The following is a 22,646-nucleotide window of genomic DNA, read 5'->3' as shown; positions in this document are numbered from 1 at the left end:
TCTTTCATGCAAAGTATTAGCTGCCCCTCCTAGCTCTATCACCTGCAAACTTGATGAGCCTGCTGCCTCAGTCAGTTGTCAATAAAAATGTCAGACAGGACACAGGCCCAGACTGAGCCCTAAGGCATACTGCTGGAGACTTCTCTCTCGTCTAGGCTGACATGGCTCCATTAATCAGCTCTCACTGGGTCTGGCTCTTTACCAAGCTACATCATCATTTGATTCAGATGTTTCTGCTACATCTACAGATATTTTGAGAGGCTGTTGGCTGCCTTGCTGGAAATTTCTCCTGCCCCAGGTGGTGGCCCCAACATCATGGACATGTCCTCTTTCTATTCTCCAAATCTTTATCATCATTTATTTAACCAAACCTTCAGGGGATTATAGATTTCCAATGGTGCCTCCTCTGGCATCTCTTGAGTTGTTAAGATGTTTCTGAGCTTCAGGATCTCCCTGGTTATAAACAACTGTTGCTATTTCCTACCGGTTGGCAAACTCATTAGGCAACAGAGCCAAATATCAACAGTACAATGATAGAAATTTCTTTTGAGAACCAAATTTTTAAAACTTAAACTTCTTCTAATGCCACTTCTTCAAAATAGACTCACCCAGGCCGTGGTGTTTTGTGGAAGAGCCACACTCCAGGGGTCAAAGAGCCGCATGTGGCTCGAGAGTCGCAGTTTGCCGACCATGGCCCTATCCCATCAACGTGGTGCCTCCTCCCTCCGAGGCCTTATTCGCACGGGCAAAGGTGCTCTCCTGCCGCCTTCTCCTCTGCCTACAAATAGGTGTGGTGGCCTCTCTTACCTAAACAGCCTTCTGCTAGCTGCCCTCTTAAACTGTCTTGGCTTCAGTCTCCCAATCCAGTAACTTCCAACCTCATCTCCCATGTCTCGTGAACCTTCAGCAATCTTCCAAGCCTCAGCTGAGTAACCACATTGCCCAGACAGTGAGCAGTGATGGTGAAGATGGGGTCGGGGCTTGAGAGTCAGTCAGAAGATTCACAACCAAACTGGAGAGATCAGGTATAATCCGGTAGGGGAGCTTCATAAAGCAGAGGGCCTGGAATCCCTCACACACCAAAGCGAGGCTGTGGTCAAATTAGGAGGTGATCAAGAAGGTCACAGGAATTGAGACATGGGGTTGGAGCCAAGGCAAATTGTCTGGGCACAGACAAGTGCAGCAAATATGTAGAAAGAAGTCCAAGCCTGGAAACTTTTTTTTTCCTCTTTCCCTTTTTTCAATCATTATTGTGGAAAGTATTACATATCTACCCTTCTTTCCCCCTCACCCCCACATTTCCCCTCTCCCGTAGGAACGTCTTACATATTTCTTATAGGGTTGACACCAGTCCTGGGCCCATGTCAGATGGGAAAAGACAGCCCAGCTGCAGTAGGGAAAATAAAAATATAGAGGAAGGCAGAGCCTGGCACTCTTCCCAAGCCCTTATCCCAGGCTATAAATCAGCTGTTAGGAACCTCAGAGAACTTCTAGAACAGGGGTCACACTTCAAAAATCTATGTGGGACAGACAGGTCACAAAAGTCAGACAAACCAGGTATAAAGTACCAAAATGAGGAGTGGTGACAGTGGTAAGCTGGAAGGAACATGCCCAAAGGAGGAGTAGCTAATCAGCTCCAGCCAACTGTAGTTGCATAGGAAATGGGATTTTATTGTTGCAGATCTTCTGATTTTTCAGAGAAGCCAAAAATCTAATTTTTTAGATGAAAAGTTCATCTTAAATGTTGCCAAGGACTTGAACAAGATTAGTGACAGGTTTGTGGTAATAGTGCACTTGAATTTCCATGTGAGAAATAACTCTTGACATCATGAGAGTTATTTTTGTGCATAAAAATAATTATCCAGAAATTACTTGGTTTTAAAAGTTATATTCAATTTTCAAAGTTACATATTCAAAATCCTAGTTCTTGTCTAAGCTTTTAAGTTCACCTTTTACAAACTTTGTTTATTAAAAAAAAAGCAGTTTAAAATTAATATATTTTATTTCCTTAAGTACTTCATTTATCAGACTAAAACAAACCTTTGCAAATTAATTACTATATCGCCAATAAATTGAGTTTATAAGTGTAGCAAATCTTTAATCATTTTAAATGTTCCCAAAGTATATAGAAACTTAGCAAGACTTCAACTTAAAATTCAAGTCAAAATAAATTACTCACCACTCTTTCGTTGGTATTACAAGGTAAACCTATTAAACTTAAGAGGCAAATTCTCTTCCACATGTCAAGGATATAAAATACAAGCAGTATATATTCCTTAAAGCAAAGAGTAATTCTGTGGCTTAGATGTTCTTAAACATGTCTATCCATCATTCTAAGTCCTCCAGCATTAAAAGATGCTTATTGACCAAGGAAACAATTGATGGAGATCTTTTGGACGTTGCCTTCTCAGATGGCTGAGGCTGTAAAGCAATCAGAAACATGGCTCAGGCCACTGACTGGATTCTCAGAAGGGACCCAGAAAATCATCGTTGTGGCCTATAACAGGGCCTCCATTACTTAGTGAGGTGGTCACCCAAATCATACTCCTGTGTTTGATGCAATTCAATATCTAATTGCATTTTCTCACAGAAGCCCAGAATCCCACCTCGGCTTCCATATTCCTTGATTGGAGATGCATTTCCTTGGCTCTGAAAACACAAACTTTTTCATCTTGATTTCTGCTTTATTTTTATATTCTTCCTTTAGAGGAAGGCCACGCTTCCTGGTATTAAGATGATGGCGGTTGAATGCAGCACTTCTCTCACAACTGACTTGTAGTCACAGATCCTAAGGTTCTCCCACAGATCTGCCCTGTCCTCTAGGCCACACTGCCCGTTGATTGGCTTTTCCCTCTTGCACTCAGCACCTACCTTCTTTCTGAGAACTCTTGTCTCTCAACAACCTCCTTCCTTCACCCACCCCCATGCCACCTAGATGACCATAAGACCCCTACTCTATCTCCAATATTGTAGAGTCCTGTCCCCTTCTCCATGATTCTTCCCCATTCACACTCCTGTTCCTTTAGGGCAGCAAATTTCAACCTTTTTCATCTCACCGCTAATTATTAAAGTTCTGTGGCACACCGATCTGACAAAAAAAAAAGGGGGGGGGGTATAATTTTGATTCAGTCACACTGGACAGCTATTGTTGTGTTTACTGTTTTCATGTTTAATTTGACAATATAAGGAAAAAGAGGTCAGTGCCCCCAAGTAGTCAGGTATTGCATGTTTTAAAAATTCTTGTGACACACTGGTTGAAAATCACTGCTTTAGGGCAACTGATCTCACTTTAAAAAAGATCAGTTGCCCTAAAGCAGTGGCTCAGTGGATAGAATGTCAACCTGTGGACTGAAGGGTCCCGGGTTCAATTCCAGACAAGGGCACATGCCTGGGTTGCATGCTCAATCCCCAGTGTGGGGTGTGCAAGAGGTAGCCAACCAATGATTCTGTCTCATCATTGATGTGTCTATCTCTCCCACCCTCCCTGAAGTCAGTAAAATTTTTTATTATTAAGGAAAATTTGGTATTACTTGTTTACACCAAGGCATGGGCAATGAAGCCCCTTTTATTCTGGGTCAATTGGATGCATCCCAAGGAGAAATGAAAGAAATGGAGCTAACTTTACTGGACACTTCCTAGGTCGGCTCTAGGGACTGGGTTATTTCACTTAAGGTGTATCATTCATTCCCAAGTCACATGAGACCTGTTGAGAAATCAAAGCTCAGAGATGGTAAGTAATCAGACTATCAATTTTGGAACAATGAACACAAGATTCAAATCTAGGCCATGTAATTTCAAAACTTATGCTCTGACCACACTGCTTTTTCTTCTTAAAAACCAAATCCTTGCTAGTCAAATGCTGGTGGAGTGGAAAGACAATGTTGTGGTGGGAGATGCCACTTGACTATTTCCTACCAAAAGTGTGGGAGGCTTGAATCTGTGAACTCCTGCAATTCTGTGGCCACCCACTCTGGAAAGAGCTCTCCTAAACCCTCCACTAACATATAGTGCTCAGTTAGTGTTTTCACATATATTGTCTCAACCTTGTAAGGAAGGTAGCAGTGTTAGTAACCAATTCTAAAGATGAGGGGACTGAAGCACAAACAAGCCCCAAGTTACCAGCCTGTGTAAAGTACTTCTAAGGTTCACTGTCCCAAATCTTTTATTATTGTTTAAAGTATTACATATAGTAGTATATATATCTCCTTTTGTGCCCCCATTGACCTTTCCCCAGCCTCCCCTACCCCGTCGAATGCCCTCATCCCAGCCCCCCAGTGTCTTGTGTCCATTGGTTGTGCTTATACGCATGCATACAAGTCCTTTGGTTGATCTCTTCCCCCCTCCCCAACATTCCTCAGCCTTCCTGCTGTAATTTGACAGTCTGTTCAGTGCTTTACTGCCTCTATATCTGTTCATCAGGTTATAATATTATTTTCCATAAATGAGATCATGTGCTATTTTTCTTTCATTGCCTGGCTTATTTCACTTAACATAATGCTCTCCAGGTCCATCCAAATGGCAAGAGATCCTTCTTTTTTTGTAGCAGCATAGTACTCTATTGTGTGGATGTACCATAGTTTTCTAATCCACTCACCTGATGGGCATTTAGGCTGTTTCTAAATCTTAGCTATGGTGAATTGTGCTGCTATGAACATAAGGGTGCATATATCTTTTCTTATTGGTGTTTCTAGTTTCTTGGGATATATTCCTAGAAGTGGGATTACTGGTCAAATGGGAGTTCCATTTTTAGTTTTTTGAGGAAACTCCATACTGTTCTCCACAGTGGCCGCACCCGTCTGCATTCCCACCAGCAGTGCATGAAGGTTCCTTTTTCTCCGCATCCTCCAAACCTTGTGTCCTTTCCACTCAGCCTTAGCGACTTCCTCAGACCCCCTCCTGCCCGTGTCTTTGTTCTTCTGGAGACGAGGTGGCAACCTAGAGCCTAGGTCTCTGCTTCTGCTAAGACCTAGACACTTTAACTTACCTAGGATCAGTCAGGGGAGAGGCAAATAGATTCCATCTCAGGAGTCATATCTAAGGCCTCATTCTTCTCATGACATCACACCAACCCTTGTGGGACAATGACCACAGATTGTAAAGAGATTGGGGTTTTGCTCAAACAATATAGTCAGAGGCTCACTATTCAAAAACTTGAAGGGGGGCATTTGAAATCTTGCTTCCTAGCATGTCATCATTTTGACTCAAACTCATATACAAAACTTAAAGGGAACCTCTTCAAGCCGTACTGTGGTACACCTCTAGACCTCTGCACCAACCTCCACTCCTGTGTCTCCACCTGTGTGCCAGCTTGCACACACCTTCAGTGCCTCTTATCCAGTGGTGGCAGCAAGTCTGATGCCTTCTATTTTCAATGGCAGAATGGTTCACATACTTTTTTAAAATTTCAATGTTATTGTTAATCCTCTCACCCAAGGGCATTTTTTTAGATGGATTTTTAGAGTGTGAGAGGGAGAGACAGAAAAACATTGAGGTGAGACATCAATTGGTTGCCTCCCCCATGCGCACTGACCAGGGCTGTGGATCGAGCCTGCAACAGAGGTACATGCCCTTGACTGGAATTGAACCCCAGACCCTTCAGTCCAAGAGCTGACACTCTATCCACTGAGCCAAACTGACTAGGGCTGTCTCACATATTCTTAATATTAAAAATTTCTTGGGAGAACATTCCCTAAATGTTCACTAAGAAGGGATAGGGACTGATAACATAAGCAGGAGAGTTAAAACCACATCCCTCTGCTTTGCTGATAAGCTGACAACTACGCTTGCCCTGATACTAGAAGCAGGACCTTAAGTCAGGACGCCAGATAAGAAAGGTAAAGGCTTTGAGAGAGAGAGAGGACTGATGCCACTAGAAGCCATTGATGACTGGGCCTTTGCTATGGAAGTCACTCTGTTAAGTCCTTCACACACTTCATGTAACCCTGTCAAGGTGGGTAATGTTACCCCATACATATGAAGGTGAGCTTCGGCAGTTTGTCATTTGCCCAAGGTCACATAGCAAACAGATCTAGGATTCAAAGACAGGTATGTACAGCTCATTCTCAACCAATACCCTATATTGCTATATACTTGAGGTAATAAAAACCTGATGTAGCTTAGATTTGGGGTTAAAGAGCAGAGCTTCCTTGAAGGGCAGGACTGACCTCAATGACTACATGAATGTCTTCTGGGGCCAAAGAATTCTAGAAGTAAAGTAAACAGGTGAATTCAAAGTGACTACAGAAGAGCCTGTAGTCCTTTGCACCTATGGCTCGGGACCAGGGTCAGAGGCAGGAGGATGTGAGTAGCCACAGAGGGAAACTGTAGAGAGGCTTAGTCTGGAGTGGGGAGGGGAGAGTGGCTGGTGGTGGGAACAGAACCTAAGAGATCAGTGGGGTACGTGTGGAAGAGGCAGAGAAACTCAGGCAGCCAGAATATATCTCAGGTTGAGTTCTGAATTCACTGAGTCCAGCAGCTCTTCCAAGCAGGATGGCAGGGCAGCTCCAGAGGCCAGACTTCTGAGGAAGAGGGGCTGCAAATGACGAAGTCCAATCCACCTGTACCCCAGGATGAACCTGGGCCAAAAACCAAAATGACTTTCAAAGATTTCTTTGGCTAACCAAAAGGCATTCTTTTTGAGGTCCATTGCCTGGCTGACGGTCCCTTCCCAGGAGTGATTAACAAAACCCTTAAACATGGAGGGACAGCGTTTGTTTTGGAACTGGGAGAGAAGTCAGAGGAGAAATTCATGCCTTTTACTACTCCCCAACCCCTGGTTATCTTTCAAGCAGATCAGCTTAAATGTATTACTTCCTGCAGGAAGCCTACTGAGCTTGTCAGGTGTTTCTCCTCTGTGCACCTGTAATGCTAATTGCCTGCTTGTTGCCCCCACTGAACTGCAAGCACAGGGTCTGAAATAAAAATGCTCCAGGGCGCTCCACAAATGGTAGCTATTAAGACCCCTGTCTTATGTTTTTTCTGAATTCTCTTCTGAATGCCCCTCTGTCCTAGAACAATCCAACTTAAATACATCGAGGGGCATGGGATAAAAATGAACCAAGGGGACCGGATTTGACTGCCAAGGTGTCTCACAGGAAGGTTGGCAACAGCTTCCCCAGGTGTAAGGGGAACTCACTCAGTGTAAAGAGCACTCTTACCTGACAGCTTCCCACCCTGTCCCAGGCTGATGCCGAGAGCAGTAAAGCCTGGCTGACAAGGCAGGAGAAATCAGACAAGTTCCTTTTTGCTCTCCCTCTGGGACAGGTTTAGGGAACAAGGCTCTTCCGTCTGACCCCAGCTCAACTTGGGTTTCTCCAGGGTATTTTCCTTATTCTTCCCTACTCTTTAATTAAGGAAGAAATCACTGAAATCAAGTTCCTGAATAAGTCACACCACCACCACCATCACCACACATGCCATTATAGTGGGGAAACAGGCTCAGAGGGGTTAAGTCAAACCCAGCTGGCAAGTTAGCAAAGCTAGACATCTGAATGAAAGACATCGGATTCCAAAATCCATGGTTTTACACACTGTGTTAGAATGTTTCTCACTGAAGTTAAAGGACACATTCTGCTTCCCAAAATGTTTCTCGAAGACCAGATTTTAGGTGGGGAAGAAGGAGAGGCCCATAGTCAGCTATTGTAAACACTTGGAGGAGTGGAGACGGTGTGGGTATAAGCTGACCACTGGGTCCCTGTTGCCAGCTGCCCAGCTTCCAGGCCTTTTCCCCCCAAGATCTCCACTCCTGACACAGGACTACCCCAGGAAACACTGCAATGAAAGGTAAGCTAAACTTGGTGACATGGGGCATCGCCAAAAACACCCAAGAGCCCTGGCCGGTAAGAGTCATGGGTTCAATTCCCAGTCAAGGCCACATACCTGGGTTGCAGGTTTTGATTCCCAGCTTATTGGGGTGCAGGAGATAACCAATCGATGTCTCTCTCTCAAATTGATGGATGTCTTATCTGTCTCTCCCCTCCCTCCCTTCATCCCTCCTACTCTATCTAAAAATCAATAGAAAAAAAAAAAATATCCTTGGGTGAGGATTAATGACAAAAATATTTTTTAAAAACTGAGAAATGACCCCATCCCTGAAATGCTTGACCTTAAGGCACAGATGCATTTAAATGGAAAAACAAACTTGTTCTTCCTCTCACCCTGACGTGCCAGGCCTCACTACTGGGAAGTCTCCTACCCCAAACCCTCTCATTGGTTCTCCACTGCTCACAACTCTTTCAGCACCCTCCCTCACCCATCTCTGGAGGCCTCACTGACCATCAGCCCCTGGACTTCAAGGCTGCAACATCTGAGGCTTCATCCCCCAGAAATGCACCACATGTTTTCAGCAGGACTCTGCTGAGGATCTCAACGCCTGTGAGGATTAAACAGCCGGCTGAAGACTAGCAGAAGGAACCACCAGAGTTAGAAAAGCTAAACCGGGAGATACAGAATGGACAAAACGACAAGAGGACAGAGCACACAGAGAACACAGGGACTAACCTTGGGTAAATAAACAGAACTGTCACAGGACAGAAAAGTAAGAAGATCCAAACTGCACTCTGCACTCCAAATCTGAGCCTTTCAGTAATCTTATTACCTCTCACACATGTGGCAGGGGCCTCGGTGCCTTCCCGGTAACTAAGCTGTACTGCGGGGAATCAATGTTGCTGGGGAGTCCAGGTGCTCGGAGAAGCCTGGAGGAAGAGCTCTGCTTTCTGCTGTCTCCCCCTTTCCTCAACAGCCTCTAATATTGTCCTTACCGGGTGCACAACCCATGCTCTCGTAACTTCTGGTGGTTTCTTCTCCAACTAGGCAGAAGCTCCTAGAGGATAAAGACCAGGTTTCCTCCGCTCTGCAGGGTTGGAATGTAATAATTACTTGCCACGGGTTGGGCACGTAGTGTTTTACAAAAACATTTTTCACGAATAGCACATATCGAAAGTACTCCATTGTTATTCTTTGCCCTATGGTGCACTTGACACCCATCTCTCCGTGCTGGCTCGTGCCTGTACGTGTTCCTGTGTCCACCTTAGGCTGGGGACTGGGCCCATCTCATCTGTCAAGAAATGCCACCTCAGCCTGCGGGTGGGAACAATAGAAGGGTGTATCTCTGGGGGGCAGGAGGGTCTCCCCACTCTGGCTGGCCCACTGATAAGGATCCTTCCCCTCTCTGTCTCCTAACAGATTCAGATTAATGATGGCTCATCCCTAATTGTCAGATTCCTTTTCCTGCATCCTGTGTCTAATCACCAGTGACAGAAACCATTACGCAAATGAGCGCAGCCAACGTCCCCCAACTGTTCGGTTGGTGAGAACCTTGTAATTTAGAGCTCTGATTTGTGGGGGAAGCTGGTCTCCCCCAGGCATCCTGGGCATCTGCTCAACTGATGCCCACAGCAGCCCCTCCTCCACCCCCCAACAAGTATCTGACTTCACAAGAGTAGTTTCCTCTGTACCCACTGGTGTAAAAATGGGAGCCTGCAACACGCTGACCTCCACGCAGGCATAAACCCCACCTTCCCATGGTGTCTGCCTCCACAATAGGGGCAACACAGCACAAAAGATTCCTCTGTCCCAAGTAGAATCTGAGCCCAAATGGCCCTAACCTAGGCAAGGATGGGCAAGAGACTCTACCTCCTCCTCGGGGGATGAGACGACAGCGGAACATGAACCAAGGTTCTTAATGAGCACCTACAACTAGGTCTTCAATTCTACCAATGCAGAAGCAAGCTGGGAGAAGTTACGGAACCTCCTCAAGGACACATTAGGAACACACCGGGATCTAGGACTGTCTCCCATAGCTCCTTGCAGCACTCTGAACTCGTTATATGGTTTCCTGGCAGTTTTTCCCAGATGTCTTTAGCTGGAGCCCACTGCTTTACCTTCTGCACTCTCTTGGGCTAAACTTGCCAGCACCAGTGTCCAGTGGAATGAGATCTGAGGTACCACAAGGGAGGAGGTAAGAGAATCAACATTCGTGGAAAAGGAGCAGCAGGGGGTTTGTAGCCAAACGGCACAGGTTGGAATCCTGATTGCCACAAATCACTTAACCTCCCTAAGCCATTTCTTTAGCTGTAAAATGGGAACATCTATCTTGCAGGATAGTGAGTTACGTGGATAAAAGCATTAGGCACACGTGAGGTTTCTGATAATCAGGGGTGACTATTATATTACCCAAGGATCACAACCAATCCTGTGCAGGTCCCACAGTGTAAAGCCCCCCATTCCCTGTAGGTCAGCACAGCACCCAGCAAGGACCAGCTTGAGGGGCACACACCACCCTGCAGCACACCACCCACATCTTTGAAGGCTGATCCAGGAATGCAGCAGACCCGTTAAGGAGAACAAAACCAATCTGCTATCTTCCAAAGTGTGGCTGTGATCAAGTTTATCCTCCGTTTGCCTTGGCTTCTTTGTGTGCTCCTCTTTCCCAAAAAGACGGAGATAGAGATCACGGCAGTCACATTTTCCAGCATTGGCTATATTTGAAAGTACTACACTTGAGAAGGTACCGTGTTTGCACGCACACACGTTGCATCAGAGAACCCAGAATCGGGTACTAAAAACAAACACCCCTCCCTAAAATACACACACAGATGCACACGTACAAACACACGCATCCTCAGTCCATCAGTGCACTGGAACTGTAAACTGAGCTTTGGGGGTAAGAGCTCAGACACTGGAAGTAAACCTTTGGTAGGAAAAAAGAAAAAAATACATAAACCCAAATACTCCAACTCTTCTTTCCTTCCAGAGAGAAGGGACTGAGATGGAAGTGAAGGTGACAAGACACAGGGCCACCACACAGCCCAAGTCCACTGAACAGATGTGAATGATGGCCCTTCGAGTTGTGCGGTGCACAGCTGCCCAGTTGTAAGCTGCAGCCCTGAGGGGTTCCCCTAAGTAGCTGTGAAAAGGAAATTATACTTCGGTGCTCCAGCAGTTGCCCTGACTTTTGAGGGTGTTCGTGGAACATTACAGTGGGGTCTGGCAGAGGTGCTGGCTTTAAGAGACAAGGCTACATTTTTGTCCTTGCCATGAGGTGGATGACAGGTGTTGAGTTAGCTGCTAAAGCTTGACCCCATTTTGTCTACTGAGCCAGGAAGCTCCACAGACGCACAGCATGTAACCTGCCTAGGCAGAAAAGGTTTAGCCAGTCAGCCTCAGGCAGGTTGCAGTGAGAACTGACCAACATCCAATGGCTGAAACTGAGTTTAAAATCTTTAGGTTAAAACCCTGGGGTTCCCACTGCAGTAGAGTTAAGCAGCAGGGAGACTTGGTAAGCAGAGAGGCAGGCCAGTGTGAAAATGTGTGCACACACACACATGCACACACCACACTGCACAGAGGTGTGCACCCAAAGAACCTAGAGAAGCCAATGCTAGGAGGACTCCCTTGGTGCTCAGCACAGGGAGTAAGAGCTGGTGCTGGAAGAGAGGAGCTGTATGTATCTGCAATTTGAAACTTATGCACAATCCTTGGTTCTCGAGTCCCAAGGCTCTTTTCTATGTATGGCTTGAGCATGAAGGTCCAAGTTGGAACCTAATTCTCACTCATAGGAAGCTCTCCAGGCTCTCAAAGCAAGCCTCCTTCTCACTCTCCCCTGTAGAGTCCCAGTAGCCAACCATTCCCACCTAGAACCTGATTCTGTGAAACCTGAAGGAAGCCGACCAACCTGAACATCAGGATAGCTCTGGCCCTGTAGCCCTGATGTAGCGGGCATCCAAGAGCATCTCCTCTGTCTCAGGCTGAGGCACGGAGGTTGCAGGAGATAGGTCTGAGCCAGAGTGGGGTCCTGATCCAGAAGGGCACAAGGAACAGAGACTCACGTGGGTGTGCATTCACACACACGCATACACACATCCCAAGGTTGACGGACTGACACACACAGACATGATGAAAACCAGAAGCTGGAACTCCACACACTGAATGCAGAACTTTAGGGGGGCAGGGAGAGAAGGTGCTGGGGCACAGAGGCAAGGGCACGAAGTCCCTCCAAATGGGAGTGGCTTTGCCAACCACCCTGCCTTGTCCCAAACACCTGCCTCCAGGGCCATGGCAAGAGTCCAGTCCATTAAGTGCTTCGTGCAATACTAGTGCTTGGAGTCTCCTGTCCTCATCAATGAAGCGGTGTGGATGAGCTAGCAGTCACCTGGCAGGAGGCCTCAACTCCTGGCAGGCTAGTTGTATCGGCCCTTGATCATTGTGTTCAACAAGGGCCCCACCTGCAAAAAGACATGAGGAGCCAGTTAGAACTGCCTGTTCCCAGACCCCGGAGCGGACAGTGGTGTGTCTAGAAATATTCAATGTCTAGCCAAGGGCAAGGAGAAGGCTTTCATTCAATCTTGTAAACCCTCTAACCAACTCTTCCTAAAGGTCAACCCAGTGTTCTCTTCTTTGTGATCACTGTGTATTAGCTTCCCTCTCACAATACCCTGTAAGCAGCACCAAACTGACAGACTAACAATCCTCAAATACCTAAGAGTGTTTGCATGTTTCTTAAACGTGTCTTAATTATGTTACATGCCTTTATATACTGACAAGATCACCTGCAATTGAGGGTAATGCCATCTCGAAACCCCACAGTCCTTTGGATGCTGAGGATATCCGCAGGAAGGAGGCAAGAGTGTTAGAATACAAACCTCCCCCATTGGCTCGATGAGCCCCTGGCACACCTATATGGGAAGCAGGTCTCAACCTAGAAGAGCCTTGGCACAGCTAGGAGAGTGTGAGGAGATGCTTTACTGCTCGCTTCCTGTTCCAGAAGAATCCCCAGAGGGGTCCCCAGCTGGCACACTAGCCTCATGGGGAACATTACTACTAGCATGGAACAGGTTATAATTGATCCGCCAGTCAAGCCCAGCTCTCTGCAGAAAACAAGGCTTTTCTGAACATAACCATAACCTCTATGGAAAGGATACCAGATATGAAACGGAGGAGCTATGGGTATGTGACACCAATCCTGACTTCCCCTGCCCACTGCCCACTGCCCCATAGGAGTGCCACCGTGAGGCAGCCACATACCTCCTGCGGGTTCCCCAAGGCCTCTCCAAGCATCTTCTCAATGTTTCTCATTATGGCCACTTTCTGATGGGCTTTGAGAGGATATTCAATTCTCTTAGGGGTGGGGGCCCCCTGCAAAGGAAGCAGCAGCTCAGGAAATGTCTTTAGCAGGAACCTTCAATGTCACCCACTATTTGTAGGCTCCATCCTCCCTTCTAAGAACTACAGTTCAAGCCAATTCCGCGTCGTCTCCCCAAAGACCTGGGATCACTCCAGAAATAGCCAACCGCCCCACCCTGCCCCCAAATAATGTATTACACCTACTCACCCCAGCCCCATCTAGGGAAAAACCCATATTCACCTTATACCAGAAGTTCACAGTGATGGTGATCCCCCCATTTAGTAATGATTCTATGTGATGCCACCTGCAAGAAAATACACAGGCTCCTGTTTGCCACCAATACTTTTCAGAGGGAGGGATGGAAAACTAGGTGGAATCCAGCTAAGAGAATAAAGACAGTCTCTTTATGCTCATCCCCTCAAACACACCATGGGGCCAGAGACAAGGCTGTGATTTCCCCCATGTTCAGTATGCTCACATCTGGATATGCCAACCTTCCTGTAGATCACATAAGACCAAATTCTGTCACAACTCAAGGGACACAGAGAAGGCTTTTCAGGGAATGGGAAAGAAAGCTCCCAAGAAGTCCTCAGTCTTAGCCCCCTTCCTCACCAGTACATTGGGATGTAAAGAACATCACCAGGACCAACCACTGTTTCGTAACCAACCACGTTCTGGAAATTGGGGAACCTCTCGTAGTCAGGATTGTCAAAGTCCACCTGAGAGGTTCAAGAGAAAGAAAAAAAAAAAATCAGTCGATCACCAAACTTTTATCAGTAAGGACTATGTGAAAGTTACTCTGATAGTCTACAAAGATGCCTTAAAAAAAAAAAAGACTTAAAATTTATATCCAGCAGAGAACACAACATACATTAAAAATACAGAGTCTCTCAGAGGACGATGTAAGACAGGCCATACTCAATACCGAGTGGTAAAGAATCCTAGGCTTCAGGGCTCCTGAGGTCAGAAAGCCTACTCATGGCCTGCAGATGTGAAGAATGAGGACTCATCCTTCACTCAAACCTTCAGGAACTTTCTCCCAGACACTCATTCTAACCAGTCAAAACTCCTACAGGAAGTAACTAGGCAGCTTTCAATTTAAGAGGTAAAGGACCTCTTTGTTTGGCCACAAAGTCAACCATATACTTCACTTGGGTCCAGAAAAGGCATTAAGAGACATATCTCAATTCTATTCATCCTACTTTTTATCAAAAAGTGATAGCATCCATGACAAAAAATAAAATTATTAAATTCAATAGGAACATAAACACATTTTGTTCCATGAACTTGACTCCATCTGTATCAAAGATAGGGTCTGCCCTCCAGAATTAGCTCTCCAGGGCTGTTTATATTTATAAGCATGTGGGGACTGCCAGAGGCCTGAAATATACAGGGTGGGACAAAAATAGGTTTAGAGTTGTATGTCAAACAGTTTATTCTTGTATTATTATTTATTAATTACTTTATTATTTTCCATATGAACAACTGTAAACCTATTTCTGCCCCACCCTGTATGAGCTTCCCTGTGAAATTATCCTCTGAGTTTGTCCAAACCTAGCGTAGCACCACAAGGAAAGGGAAAGTCATGCCAACCTTGGATCCCCAAGGAGTTCTATACCTCCCTGAGATCAGGAGCTCACCTGGCTCTGTCTGTCACACGGATGATGAACAGGATATGGGTAGAGGCACTCAAACTGATCCGGAGGGAATAAAATGCATCGCTTGTAGCCCTTTATCTGAGCAAAGAAGTTCTGTTGTTCATCATAGTGAGCAGGTGTCACATTTCCTGGAAGAAGAGAGACATTTCCTTATTCAGAGCAGTGCCTCTACTGCACAGGCTGAACACAGGGCCCCGTGCTGGAGAGAAACCAGCCTGCCCACTCAGCCAAGGCTTCCTAATAAAAAACCAGGCAGAATCAGGGAGATGGCAAGTAAACTCGCAGCGAATTAGGTGTTACACTTTTTAAAAAATACATATATTTGAGGAAGTATTTTTTTTATATATATATTTTCATTGATTTTTGAAGAGGAAGGGATAAGAGGTGAAAGAGAAACATAGGTGTGAGAACAAATCATCGATCGAAACCTTCCAGGGATGGAGCAGGCAATCCAGGAAATCAGTCCTGACTGAGAATCAAACCACGGGGAATCAAACCAATAATTTTGCGGTGCATGGGACCATGCTCAAACAACTGAGCCACACTGGCCAGGGTGGACTTACACTTTTAATCATAAATAAGTCCAACAATAAGGATTCAACATTAATTAGCAAAGTGGACTTTCTTAAATGATGGCTGTTGCCCTTACCAGAAGCAATAGCACATTAAAGTCATACAATTCTAACAAAGTATTATATATATTTATACTCTTCTTGACCATGGCAAGAATTCAAGGGCAATGAAACAAGAGTTAGAAACAACTGAAATGACTGGTCTCGACAATGCATATATGATCTTCCTTGATGGAGTTAACTAGTAGTCATTTTAAGTTGCATGAATATGTACTTGCTTTGGGTAGCTCGTTTATTTTATTCTGAGAATACATTTATTAAAGCTAGGGACAGTGAAACAAAGAAGGGCCTACAAGAGAATAAGCAGTAGGAGAGAGACTAGGCAGGGATGCTTTGGCTCTCTAGAAATGTTAAGAGAAAGAAATGAGCCAAGGCACAGCTGTCAGCTCACTGGGAAGTCAGAGAAAAGGAGACAGGTTCTGGGGGTTAGCCCAGGACGAGCTGCAGCTGCCCACTGCTCCCGGGCTGCAAGTCTCATGGGAACCTTTAGAGTTTGGGAGACAGACACCTGTGGGGGAAAAAGAGAGGGGAACACAAAGGCCCGAACATACTCCCAGGAGAGCGCGCCTGAGGAGCCCTTTGGAGGGCAAAGCTTCTCAACCTTCCCTCCCACTTCAACACACCTGTGAGGTGCAGCACTTCTTAGAGCAACACTGGAGATGTACAAGTCAAATTCCTAAGAGAGAGCTATACAACTTGAATAAGGAAAATTATTTTAAATAATTAGTTTTGCCCTAGTCTGTGCTCTATCTACTTATTATAACTGGGGCCACGTATGTTGTTTATCCTTCACACAATCCTTAAAAACTTAAGGGCTCCTGCAGGGCATGGAGTGTAGAAGACATTCTCTAGGTCTACCTGGGTGGGTCAAGATAGCTCCTTCTTAAATGCTGAGAGTCCCTGGCATCCCCAATGGGAGTCTACTCTCTCAACTCTACCTGACAAATCCACTTGCCTACACTCCACTAGAGGATAAGGCAACAGAAAAATGCAGAGTCAAAACAACAAACAAAACAAAAACCCCCAGCTGATGCAGCCCAGTGGTTGAGCGTTGACCCATGTACCAAGAGATCTCAGTTCGAATCCTGGTCAGGGCACACATGCCCAGATTGTGGGCTCGATCCCCAGTGTAGGGCATGCAGAAGGCGGCTGATCAATAATTCTCTATCATCACTAATGTTCTATCCTTTTCTCCTCTCCCTGAAATTAACAAAAATATATTTAAAAGCCCTGACCGGTTTGGTTCAGTGACTGAAGAGTCCCAGGTTCAATTCTGGTCAAGGGCATGAACCTTGGTTGTGGGTACATCCCCAGTGTGGAGGTGTGCAGGAGGAAACTGATTGGTATTTCTCTCTCATCAATGTTTCTAACTCTCTATCCCTCTCCCTTCCTCTTTGTAAAAAAAAAAAATCAATAAAAATGTATATTTAAAAACACACACACACACACACACACACACACACACACACACACTGAGTGGCCAGATTATTATGTGTTCAGAGATCATAATAATCTGGCCACTCAGTGTTATTTAAAAAAAAAAAAAATGCAGACTCAAGTAAACTAGAACTTGACAGGTCAACCAAGAGTTGGTTTCCAAGGGACAGGTTAAGAGTCAATCCATAAACTGCGCCTAAATCTGAAGAAAGGATAATCAAAGGGTGGAGAGATCTGAGTCTAGCAGTGAACAACAATGAATAATTACTGCTTCCTTGTTCAACCCAATTTATTCACCATTTATTTAGTATGAGCCTGACACCAAGCTAGTGCTGGAAATAATAAGAATGAGATAAGTAGTAGCTCTCCTTTTTCTGGCTGGAATTTAAAGGCTTCTCATTTTATTCAAAAGAAAAAAAACACACACACACACAAAAGAACACATTCACATATTTGCTTGTGTGTGCATAAAATTCTCTAGCAGGAAACACAGTCGATTAATAACGTGGTGCTTCCAAGGAGAAAAACTGGGAGTGGAGGAGAGATTTATCATTACATACCATTTATACCTTTTGAATTTAACCCCATGAATGTATTATTTGTTCAGAAGTTAAGGTTCAGCTTATATTGGAAAAATATATTCCCTCTTCTCCTGGATAAAAATCTCTTGAATACAAACAGATCCAACAGAGAAGAGCAATACTGCAGAGATCCCTAATATCCGAGTATACACATTCATATAATAACTAAGGAAGGGAAAAGAAAACTATTTAGAGGACATGAAACTAGCTTGTAAACAACATAAATTATCTTATTTCACCTTCACAGCTACTTTAAAATACTCTCATGGTCCTTTTGCAGATGAGGTGGCTGAGGCTTGAGAAGTTAAGTAACTTGCTCAAAGTCAAGGAGGGAATATAGTGGACACAGGATTAGGAACCGGGCTCGTATGACTTCAAGCTATGCTGCTTTCTGAAAGATTTCTTACCTTCCATGCCAATGAGCAGCAGATTGGACGTCAGCTGCCCCCAGCCACGCTTTCCCTGTTGCTTATTAATCCAGTTCCAGTTAAAACCCAAGAAGTCCATGACAATCTTCCTGCCCACAGTGTCATTGAGTGTTTGCTGCAGATACAACCTATGTTCCCCAAGAAGAAGATCCCATTAGTGCATGTACACACAGTCCCTTGGCATGGCCTCCCCACATATGGAAATCTAAGCTAAACCTATATTAGCATCGCCCACAGAGAACAACCACTATCATGCGAATCTTAACCAACATGGATTCTCTCAGAACTGAATCCTTAACTATCCCTCTTTGGACACCAAACTTATTACTTTTCTTTCTTAGATTCCTCAGAATCTAAACACAGACCCTACAATGATGAATCACCCTTGTTCCAGAGAGTCTCAGGACCCAAGGCATCCCCTTTGGCCCTCAATGGCCATTGTAACAAATCATATTTCTATTCACCAAGAGCCAGTTCCTTCCCTGTGGGAGAGTTATTCTTCTGAACCCCCTTGAAGCCATTTAACTTGCTTTGATCATTTAATTTGCTTTGGCCAACGAAATGTCCACAGCAGTGACTTGTGTTGCTTCCAAACTGTAACTTTAGGAACCAGTATGACCACCACAGCAACTCTGCCACAGCAACCGCAGCCTCAGACAGTAGCTACTGGGCCAACAGGGGCCCCAAAGAGAAAACGATGATGTGAGAGCAGAGCTTCCTCGTATGTTCGCTCAGGCAGCTCATGTACTAAAACTGGAACAATACTGAGATTAGCATGCCCCTGCACAAGGATGATACACACATTTGTTTCATATTTTTTAGAAAAGAGCACAGCCTATCCCAGGTGACCCGTGATGAACATGTAGTGTGAGTGAGAAATAGGGTTGCGGAGCTCTGGCTTGAAGCCTAGTGTATCTTAACTGATTCAGCCACCTCTCTGTAGCAGCTTTCTACAGCTGACGGAAGATGCCTCACCAGGCTTTCTGCAGGCCCCAGGCTCCTCACACACCTAAGGATGATCAGAAGTTACTTACAGTAGATGAAAACCCAGATACACTTAAGCCCACAAGACACATTAATAAGGGGACAAGCTGGAAGTTAAGATACAGAGGCAGTCCTTTCCTGGTCCTGAGAATATTACTTCAAAAGGCTCAAAGGTATCAGTGCCTAGAAGCTTGATGTTTAAGGCCAGTTTAATTAGAAATCTCAGTAAGCTTGAAACATTAGCTACCTTTTTGGGGACAAGGACCCCCCCATGACTCAAATGCAACCTTTGGACTCTTCCCAGAGACTGTAATACACATACACATACAAAAATTTTGCAAATAACTTTAAAAGAGGCATGACCATTCATGAAACATTATACTTAAACAATAAATATCAAAAGAGCTCAAAGAGGATGTTAATAGCCTTCATCCCAGAATCACAACAACCTTTACAATAATGAGTTGGTTGATGCTCAAGTCAGCAGATAAGGTAAAACTTAACACAGAGGAACATTTTCCTTGAATCACCCATAAAGAATAGACTACACTCATAGGTCATACTTAGTGAGGGGAAATGCTCTCACTATAGGATAAAAAATTCAAAGTGAATGAGGAACCAGGGATTCGTGTGTTTTATCTCATGCTTATTTATTAAATGGAATTACACTCCACCAACACTATTTAAATAGCTCTCAATCTGAACGTTGGACGTGTCCATGTGTATGCACACACGTACATGCGTTAATTTTGAGGAAATTAACGCATGAGACAATTCAACTAAATCAGGCTTTATAAGACAAAAATAACAACTCAATCATAGTTCAGACCCTGGAAACTCTCTTAGTCAAAGTCCCATCATTGTGTAACTGCTAAGTTTCAGGAAGATGGAAAAAAGATATTTCAAATTCATTCACTCAGCCACATACTGCTAACGGGGAGTAAGAAAGAGAACCGAGGCCGGAAGGTTAAGACTGGGCACCAAATGTGAGAGAGAGAGGGTCGTTCACCATGAACTACTTAGTGAAAGCAATTAGTCCGGGACCTACCTAAGAGGCTGTCTTCATACATGGCATAAAAGCAAAAGAAAGAAACACTTCTGCGTGTTGCATTTGCTATTGCCAGTATAACCTGCAACATCAATATATGCCCCTCCCCCAATCTAATCTGACCTTCCCTAAACTAGAGGATCCTAATATCCTTCACCCCAGAATCACATTTATATAACTCTTCAGTCTTAACTATCCCCAGCAGTGAGGCTGCAAACTGATCATCTCAAGGCTAAATCCAACAACAAACATTTCCATTTGACTCCTCGAAGCATTTTTAAAGATTTTAATTACCTGTGCACATTTAAGTAAAAAGATCTTAAATAAAAATCCTCGATTTCTGGCTTCTCTTGAAAAATCTGAATATCTGGCAATCCTAAAACTGAACCTCCAATGAGTACAAGTTAAGTAATGACTTCTGACTTTGAATGGGGTGTATACATTTAGCCTCATGGTAGTTTTTATCCAAACAACTTCATTTTGTTCACCTACCTGACCCTTGTAGGTAACTGTGACTCTCACTTTGTAAAGATGACAAAGAGCTAGAGAATCATGTTCACGTGTCATCAATTCTCTCATCCCTCAACTTTGAGAACTCACCCAACTCCTCCATATCCTCAAACAAGTACAGGCAAAAGAAAATATATGCCTTAGAGCCAACAGAAAAACCATCATCTGAGAGCTTACCTCTCTCCTCCTCCTCGCTGCTGTATATCCTGCAGTTTCTCAACAAACTCGTGGAATTTCATCTCCTCCCTGTTGGACCTTGGCTTAAAGTTCTGGAAATTAGCCATCTTCTTCTCATCATAGTACAAGAACTTGTGAGTACTGGCACTGTACACAGAGAAGTCTCCATGGCCAATATTCTCTTGCAAGTATTCAAGGTCCCATTTCAGGGCAGGATACACAAGATTAGTGTCGGTCAGCACCACAGGCTCCTACGGGAAAACATCAGGTGAAAAAAAAAAAAACAAAACATAAAATGAAGCCATCTCGGGGGCTGGTGGGTTCTGGTTCCATAATCCCAACTATTTCCCAACTTAAGAATCATTTCATCAGTTAACCAACATGAACCCCTCAAGTCCCATTTCTCCTCGCCTCCCTCTCCAGCTCTCCTCCAGCCCTCGCCCACCGCCCAGCCAGGTCCCAACTCCATCAACGCTCGCCTTTGACCTCTCCTCCCAACCAGCTCCCTCCCTCCCTCCCTCCCTCCCCCGCTCCCGCCGGGGACACGGCCCCGCCCCCTACCTCATTCTCGATGAACTCCTCCGCCCGCGGGTCGCTCTGACTCAGACGCGGGATGGGCCGCGTCGGGAAGCTGTAACTTCGCAGTTGGGACTCATTCCAGGCGGGGCGGGGGGCTTCAGCCTCTTCCCGGGGTCCTGCAGAGCCTGAGGCCGCGGCCTCCGCCGCCGTAGCCGCCATTTCCGCCGCTAGGGACGGCCCCGCCGGAACCGGAAGCTCCGCCTCGTCCAGATAAAACACAACGGCAACCATAGAGATGGGCTGCGAGAAAGAGCGGCCGAGAAGCACAAAAACAAAAACAAAAACCTCGGAGCCAAGATGTGGGGGAGCTCCCCCTAAGGGTGACCAAACAGCTCTACACCCTAGGCTCCGCCCCTGAAGGCCTGGGCTAGGTGTTAAGTCACACGGGTTAGAGTTGCTGACCTGGTTAACCAATTCACAAAATAGTATTGCTGCCTCCGTGTGCCCAGGCCTACACAAAAGGCAAAGAAGGAGGCAAGTGTAGTGAGGAGAGAAGCAAATTATTGACCTACCTAAGGAAGTCAGAAGGACAAGCAGTTGTCAGATTGATAGATGCTGTGGAGAGGGGAGGCTGTGGTGGTGGTGGGGGCAGCTTGTGGGCAAAGGTTGCTTTGAAGGCCTTTGTAAAAGATAATATGGCAAGTTGAATTCTTTTAAAAGGAACGACAGGGTTGCTTGTTAGCATCATCTGATTTTTCTACCTGTATTACCATCTCTCCTACTTGAAGGTATTTTTGCTATGGGACCAATGTTATAGTCAAGCATGAGCATCCTGATAGATTAAATAGAGAAGGGGACCGGATACGGGGATGGCAGGACACACACAGGCTTTATTGGAGGGAAGAGTACCCCTGCCGGCTGCTTCCAGAGAAAGGGGCGGAAGAGAGCGAGGGCTGGCGTTCAAGCACCTTTAAGGATAGGGGACGGGGCTTAGGGCACTCAGCACACGCTGATTGGTGATTAGGGACCTAGGGATTTAGGAATCGGGGTCTTAGGGTATTTGGCAGGTGCTGATTGGTGGTTCAAAGCTCAAGAATGTCTGGCCGCAGGTGGGGTTTACGTCTGTTCATCAACTGGAGGAAGGGAGGATCTATCACATCCCACATATTCAAACAATTTAGATTGGTTATTAAAGGCCCCATCAATTACCTCTATTGCTTACTTAGTTCTTATGGCTGGCTGTTGAAGGTCAAATTCTAAGATAGATCCAAAGACTTCCATTCCATGGCTTACATGCCCTATATAATAAGTCTCTCTCCTTGAAGAAGAGCAGGACTTATGACTATAATAGGTTATCACTCTGGCAATGAGGTTATATAGCAAAAATATAATCAATGTCCCCAATCAGTTAACTTTGAGTTGAACTGACTTGTTTGGTGTGTGCAACAGGAAATATTTTGCTTTTGGAGAAAAAGAAAAATAGGTTTATTTGTGTTATGTTTATTAATTTGTGCAGTTATTCAGTGTCTGGTAAGTTAATGTTCAAGAA

The 22,646-nt window shown here is 45.0% G+C and overlaps 1 protein-coding gene across 1 annotated transcript; it reads right to left on the bottom strand.

Moving 5' to 3' along the window:
* Nucleotides 1–10,459: 10,459 nt before the first annotated feature.
* Nucleotides 10,460–21,355, bottom strand: HIF1AN (hypoxia inducible factor 1 subunit alpha inhibitor). Its single transcript, XM_084903650.1, has 8 exons — nucleotides 21,140–21,355; nucleotides 20,579–20,829; nucleotides 17,839–17,987; nucleotides 14,764–14,909; nucleotides 13,736–13,842; nucleotides 13,364–13,427; nucleotides 13,024–13,134; nucleotides 10,460–12,224 (listed from the first exon to the last, which is right to left on the bottom strand). The coding sequence occupies exons 1-8, from the start codon at nucleotides 21,314–21,316 to the stop codon at nucleotides 12,180–12,182; spliced, it is 1,050 nt and encodes a 349-aa protein (XP_084759776.1). The 5' UTR covers nucleotides 21,317–21,355; the 3' UTR covers nucleotides 10,460–12,179.
* Between the last annotated feature and the right edge of the window lie 1,291 nt (nucleotides 21,356–22,646).

This window comes from Pipistrellus hanaki (genome assembly GCF_964339955.1).
Source record: "Pipistrellus hanaki genome assembly, chromosome: 14".
NCBI classification, from domain to species: domain Eukaryota; kingdom Metazoa; phylum Chordata; class Mammalia; order Chiroptera; family Vespertilionidae; genus Pipistrellus; species Pipistrellus hanaki.
Note: the sequence above shows the minus strand (reverse complement) of the source record. Positions and strands in the feature narration are given on the sequence as shown.

Bases quoted from the DNA above. Each gene is read 5' to 3' on its own strand.
- HIF1AN (XM_084903650.1), bottom strand. From the start codon at position 21,316: ATGGCGGCTACGGCGGCGGAGGCCGCGGCCTCAGGCTCTGCAGGACCC. The intron at 17,988-20,578 runs GTAAGCTCTCAG...TGGGGAACATAG, and splicing joins CAGCGAGGAGGAGGAGAGAG to GTTGTATCTGCAGCAAACAC. The intron at 13,843-14,763 runs GTGAGCTCCTGA...TGAACCTCTCAG, and splicing joins CGTGTGACAGACAGAGCCAG to GTGGACTTTGACAATCCTGA.